The sequence below is a fragment of the Sapajus apella genome, unplaced genomic scaffold (assembly GCF_009761245.1).
Source record: "Sapajus apella isolate SASKATOON/1434 unplaced genomic scaffold, GSC_monkey_1.0 scaffold224, whole genome shotgun sequence".
NCBI classification, from domain to species: domain Eukaryota; kingdom Metazoa; phylum Chordata; class Mammalia; order Primates; family Cebidae; genus Sapajus; species Sapajus apella.
This window is the reverse complement of record NW_022437164.1, coordinates 51,920-57,919: the sequence shown is the minus strand read 5'-3', so window position 1 is coordinate 57,919 and position 6,000 is coordinate 51,920. Positions and strand designations below refer to the sequence as shown.

Below are 6,000 nucleotides of genomic sequence, written 5' to 3'. Positions count from 1 at the left end.
CCCTGCACCTTTCCGTCACAGGTGAGGAACCCACGCCTGCTGCATGCCCTGCTAAGTCCCAGAGCCATACCAGAGGGACATCCCACTGGGCACACAGGGGCATTAGGTATTCTGGCAAAATGAAGCGGTGAAAAATACAGACAGCAATGAAGAGGCTGAGCGGGATGGGGCTGTCAGGGCGTAGGGCGGTAGACAGGGCAGCTCCACACCCCCCGCCCCCTCCGGCATGAAGAAAGAGGTCAGGGCAAACACAGGCGGAGGTGAGGCCAGATGGAGTTTGTGGAGATCAGGGGTTGCCTCAACCCCTTGCCCTTTTCCGTTTTCTCTGAAGCCCCTCCTGACCGCTCACCACAGAGAGACTTCCCTGTCAGGGAACATGGATATTTATTTTCCCAATGGGAGAAATGTCTGCTGACATCACCATGCATCTCCTAGTCACCTTCCCAGCTTAGGGAAGGAATCGCCCCCCAGAGATTCCAAGGAAGGGACCCCAGGACCCCCATTAGTCTTTACGTGGATGACAGGGTAGAAGGTAGACAGGGACGAACCCTCCAAAGAAAATGGTTTTACTGCTCGGGAGGCTGAGGCAGGAGAATCGCTTGAACCCAGGAGATGGAGGTTGCAGTGAGATGAGATTGCACCACTGCACTCCAGCCTTGGCGACAGAGTGAGACTCCATCTCAAAATAAATAAATAAATAAATAAAGAAAAAAGAAAATGGTCCTACTTTAATGGGGCAGTCAATGACTCTTGCTCACCCTTCCTCTGCCTTATTTCTCCCTAGGAGACCCTAAGAATACTCATCTGTCGTTCATGGAATCCACCCCTGAATCTGGTAAGCAAATAATTCTTATCCTAGTGTCTGAGTCCCTGGGGAGACAGAAGGCTCCTCTGTGAGTAAAGGCTGTGCCACCTCCCAGCTCTGTGACTTGGGGCTAGGCAGCCCCTCCCAGGTCCCCAGATTCCTCATCTGCATCTGAAACTGTGTACCATCATGCCTGGCTAATTTTTGTATTTTTAGTAGAGACAGGGTTTCGCCATGTTGGCCAGGCTGGTCTCAAACTCCTGACCTCAGGTGATCCATCCGCCTCAGCCTTCCAAAGTGCTGGGATTACAGGTGTGAGCCACCACACCCAGCCTTCACGTCTCTTTTGGAGGCTCTTTGATTTGGACACGAGTCTTCACTTCTCTTGGAATTTTTTGTACGTGATGGAAAATGAAGAAAGTAACTGTTCAGGTGTAGGGATCTTGGAAGAATTTCAGATAAAGTGTGTCATGCATTCAGTATGTGTCGGCACAAAATAGGCAAGCAGTGAATGAGAGGGTTTATCATTTGCTTCTTGACAGACACACACCTTCCTCAAGGACAGTCCGGCAACCTGAATATCCTCATTGGGCTCTCAGTAGCCGTCATCTGCATTGGCATTTGCCTCTCTGCTTTTATTGGTTACTGGTGTTCCGTAAAATACCGTAAGTCTCAGGGAAGAGGGGACAGCATCATGTGAGCTCGTGGGGATGTGACCGAGGCACAGAGGGGGCTGTTCACATCCTGCGGGTTGATCTGTGTTTCCATTGAGGTTCTTGACGGAGGAACCCCACCCCTTTCCTTGACTAACCCATCACCCCTCCCCCTCCCCTGCTCTACCTCATTTTTGAGAGGCCACTGACCTGCAGGAGAGGGTCCATGAGAGAGGCAGAAGGATGGGGGCCATCGATCAGAGGGGTCCTCGGGCAGTCAGGATTGCCCTGGATTGCTGATGGGTGGTTCCGATTTAGTGGGGGAGGCTGGACCACACTGCAACCTCAGGCACAGCCTCACCTTGCTTTGGTCTTGATATCGCCACCTCTGACATGAAGATCTGGAGGACATTCTTTTTCACCCCACAGACACCCCCATGGCAAACACAGAGCGCGTGGAAGGCCAACAGATGGATGAAGAGGTGAGTTCTTCCAGCCCAAACCATCACCACAGCTCCATCCTCTCAGACACCCAGTGGCCCTGCCTTGAGTTACTAAATATGTGCCTCTTTTCACCTCCATCCCCCCAGGACCCTGCGGCAGAAGCAGCACAGGCGATGGTGTATGCCCAGTTAAACCAGCACACCCTCTCTCAGAGAGGAGTCACTCCCACCCTCCCGTGTCCTGAGTACCTCTTGGAGGAACCCAGTATCTACATTGCCGTCCACCAAGCCTAGGTGGAGGCCACAGCTGCCCCCAGTCTTTGAGCGCAAGGGGCATTCATGCGCAAGGACCTGGATCTTTTCCTAGGAGGATTTTTTTCCATGGACATTTCTCCTCCTTCTGGTACTATCTTGACACCTCCAAGCTGGCAACAGCAGAGTCTGAATGCCTGTGGGATTATCTCAGCACTGCTTCTCAGACAACTAGCCATTCTATGATTCTATTTTGAGCACCCAGCCATTTAAGGTGATTTGACTCTACCCGCCCACTCATTCTGGACATCTCACTAATGTCACCTGACTTATTCTGAAACTCTGCAGACATGCTTCTAGAAAGCTGTTGCATATCCTCAGCCAGTTTAGTCTCTAAATTACTCAGTAAGTCTATTTTAAAAAATTTTTGGACATTTTTACTGCTTTTATTGCAATGTGATTTTTTGGATTATGTTATCAAATGCTTTTAAAAATTATACTGTAAGTTCTGGGGTACATGTGCATATCTTGCAGGATTGTTGCATAGGTACACACATGCCATGGTGGTTTGCTGCCTCCATCCCCCCACCACCTACATCAGGCGTTAGTCCTGGGATACACGTGCAGGATGTGCAGGTTTGTTACACGGGCAAACGTGTGCCATGGTGGTTTGCTGCATCTATCAACCCATCACCTAGGTATTAAGCCCAGCATGCATTGGTTCTTTTCTCTGATGCTCTCTGCACCCACTGCCCTCCTCTGACAGGCCCCAGTGAGTGTCTTTCATCTCCCTGTGTCCACGTGGTCTCACCGGTCAGCTCCCAACTTCTAAGTGAAAACATGCAGTGTCTGGTTTTTTGTTCCTGCACTGGTTTCCGTGTCTCTGCAAATGACATGATTTCATTCCTTTTCATGACTGCATAGTATTCAGTGGAGTGCATATAACACATTTTCTTTATCCAGTCTATCATCTATGGGCATTTGGGTTGATTCCATGTCTTTGCTATTACTTAATAAAATTTTGCAGAGACGAAGTGTATTCTATATCTGAGTCATCTAATATGGTAACCACTTGTCAAATATGGCTTTTTAATTTAGAACAGATCAAATTACATGAAGTTTAATGTTCAATTCCTCAGCCACAGGGCCACAATTTGAGTTCTGAGAGCCACGTGTGGCTGCTGGCTGTCAGAAGAGCATGAATACAGAATGTTTCTTTGTCAGACGAAGTTCTAGGTGTTGCAGATGAAAGGTTTAAACTTGAAGATGCAGAGTGTATTTTCTCATGGAGTGCAGCCTCCTGGAAGAGACCTAGTGTAACAAAATGATAATATTTAACATCTATCGTGAGATGTCTTTATCTAATGAAATGCGGGGAACAAGCAGAATTCTCTCCTGGAGTGTCTTTTCACCTCTTATCTTCGTGCAAATTTCTGCCATAGAGATTTTCTCCCAAACTCTAAGAAGGTCGCCTCCTGTTTGCCCCTTTTCCCGTCCCCTGGTTTCACATGGAGAGAAAGCACGCATCCTTTCTCGGCACAGAATATTGTCTGGAGGCCGGGCGCGGTGGCTCACGCCTGTAATCCCAGCACTTTGGGAGGCCGACGCGGGTGGATCACGAGGTCAAGAGATCGAGATCACCCTGGTCAACATGGTGAAACCCCGTCTCTACTAAAAATACAAAAAAATCAGCTGGGCACGGTGGCACGTGCCTGTAATCCCAGCTACTCAGGAGGCTGAGGCAGGAGAATTGCCTGAACCCAGGAGGCGGAGGTTGCGGTGAGCCGAGATCACGCCATTGCACTCCAGCCTGGGTAACAAGGGTGAAACTCCGTCTCAAAAAAAAAAAAAAAAAAAAAAAAAAGAATATTGTCTGGAAGCTGCTTTCTGATGACCTCTATATCTGAGCCTTTATTCTGTTCCTTTCTACCTGAATTGGCACCTGCCCAGAGCAATTCACAAACTGCTGCCTGCGACGAGCTGTAGTTAGCGAATTGGTGCATGTCTCCTTCACCTGGGAACCCTCTCCATTCTTGAGCGTCTCAGTGCAGACATCCACCTTCATACACAACGTCTTTATCTCAGAGGCTAAGCAAAGAGGCTGATCGGCGCACAGTGTCTGTGCCCAACAGGGTGAGTTTTTATTGTCCGATCCCCCTGGTCTTTTATGTGTGGACTGTGAGCTTTTGGAGGCAGGACTGAGTCTGATTAACCTCTGGGACTCAAGCCACCTTCCAAGGATCCTGCCCATAGGAGGTATCGGCAACTCTGGTCTGGTGAGTGATGAGGACACCCAACCCTTCCAGAGAGCAGAGCATGGAGCAAACATCAGAGATCCTCTAACATTACGCAGAAACAGTTTCTCTGTCTCCCTGTGTCAAAGAGGGGAACACACTTCCTCCACTGTCTGGGATATGTGGACTAAGGGACAAATTCTGGTTAGTGGGTGTGAGGGGAAGGGCAGGCCCCCCCCCAGCCTGGCTATTTGCTGCACGTATTGACCCATCCTGTAAGTTCCCCCCCCTCACTGCCCACCCCCACAACAGGCCCTGGTGTGTGACGTCCCTGTGTTTATGTGTTCTCATTGTTCAACTCCCGCTTATGAGTGAGAACATGCGGTGTTTGCTTTTCTGTTCCTGTGTTACTTTGCTGAGAATGATGGCTTCCAGCTTCAGTTTTAACATTTTTTAAGGTTTGGTCACCTGCAAGACCCATGAGTAGATATGGGGTCTCACCCTGTTGGCCAGGCTGGTCTCGAACTCCTGGCCTCAGGTGATACACCTGCCCGGCATCCCAGGCTGGTTCTCAACTGTGGGCAACTGGGGTTGTTGAACCAGGCGAACTGCAGATGCTTCCCACAGACCCTGCACACCTGACATCTTCAGACCTGCGTGTCCATGCAGGGATGATGTGGTTGGTGATTGTCCTCCAGTCGAGGGCACTGACAAGCTTGGGGCAGCAGCACCAATCAGCTTCTATCCTGTCACGTGAGAAGCCACACGTGGAGATCCGAGTGCACCCAGGCCTCACGTGTTTCCCAGGACAGCCTCGGCGCCCTTCCCGAGCAGCCCCTCGGACATTCAATCTGCAGGCGAGCCTCTCGTTCTGTCTCTGGGTGGTGGCCGTGGGATAGGGCACAGGCTGCATTTGAATCCCTTCACAGGACAGATGAGTCTCCTGTTCTGTTTCGGGTCACCACGCTGCTCTGTGATCCAGGGATTCTCTGTCGGCGTCTCTTCCGGTGGGTCTAGTCTGGAGCGTAAGGGATTCAGAGCACGACAGAGGTGACCACGGGCCTGGTGCACCCAAGCACTTCCCTGCCAGGGGGACACGCAGAGCATTTCCCACGCTGAGGAGCAGCCACTGAAGACCATTGGGTCGCAGGTGGAGGCCTGTTGCCTCCACCAACTCAGTCAAGACAAGTGAGGACAGTTGCCTTTATTTTATATTGAATGTTTTGTGGTTTACTAGCTTGCATTTTTTTTAAAAAAGAAAATGAGTTGATATTTTTAACTTTTAAAAATATCACGAGGATTTTTCCATTTTTTCTTCCCCCACTCTCTGACGTAGAATATTTGCACATCCAAACCATAATTTCCTGTGCAAGAATGACAAAGTTCCTAATCTGAGTCTGCTTAGATACCTGAGCTTGGTGTCGTGCCCACCACGCACTGTGAGATCATCCCAGGCTGCGTGATGTGCCTCTTCACAACCGTGAGCAATGAGAGCATCAGGGAAGTGTGCACACATCTAAAGTTTAGTAATTTTCAATTATCAGAGGCAGATTTGGGAGCATTTTGTAATGATAGAGTGTTCTCAAATACCTTGCCTACAACGAGTTATATTT

The 6,000-nt window shown here is 49.6% G+C and overlaps 1 protein-coding gene across 1 annotated transcript; it reads left to right on the top strand.

The window, feature by feature from the left end:
- Positions 1-6: 6 nt before the first annotated feature.
- On the top strand, positions 7-2,703 carry KIR2DL1 (killer cell immunoglobulin like receptor, two Ig domains and long cytoplasmic tail 1). Its single transcript, XM_032271154.1, has 5 exons — positions 7-21; positions 785-835; positions 1,348-1,470; positions 1,888-1,940; positions 2,049-2,703. Exons 2-5 carry the CDS (start codon positions 814-816, stop codon positions 2,193-2,195), a joined length of 345 nt encoding a protein of 114 aa, XP_032127045.1. The 5' UTR covers positions 7-21; positions 785-813; the 3' UTR covers positions 2,196-2,703.
- The last annotated feature ends 3,297 nt before the right edge of the window (positions 2,704-6,000 follow it).

Excerpts from the sequence above, each read along its gene's own strand:
- KIR2DL1 (XM_032271154.1), top strand. The coding sequence starts at position 814 with ATGGAATCCACCCCTGAATCTG. Across the intron at positions 836-1,347 it reads GGAATCCACCCCTGAATCTG|ACACACACCTTCCTCAAGGA; the intron begins GTAAGCAAATAA and ends GCTTCTTGACAG. Across the intron at positions 1,941-2,048 it reads GCCAACAGATGGATGAAGAG|GACCCTGCGGCAGAAGCAGC; the intron begins GTGAGTTCTTCC and ends CCATCCCCCCAG.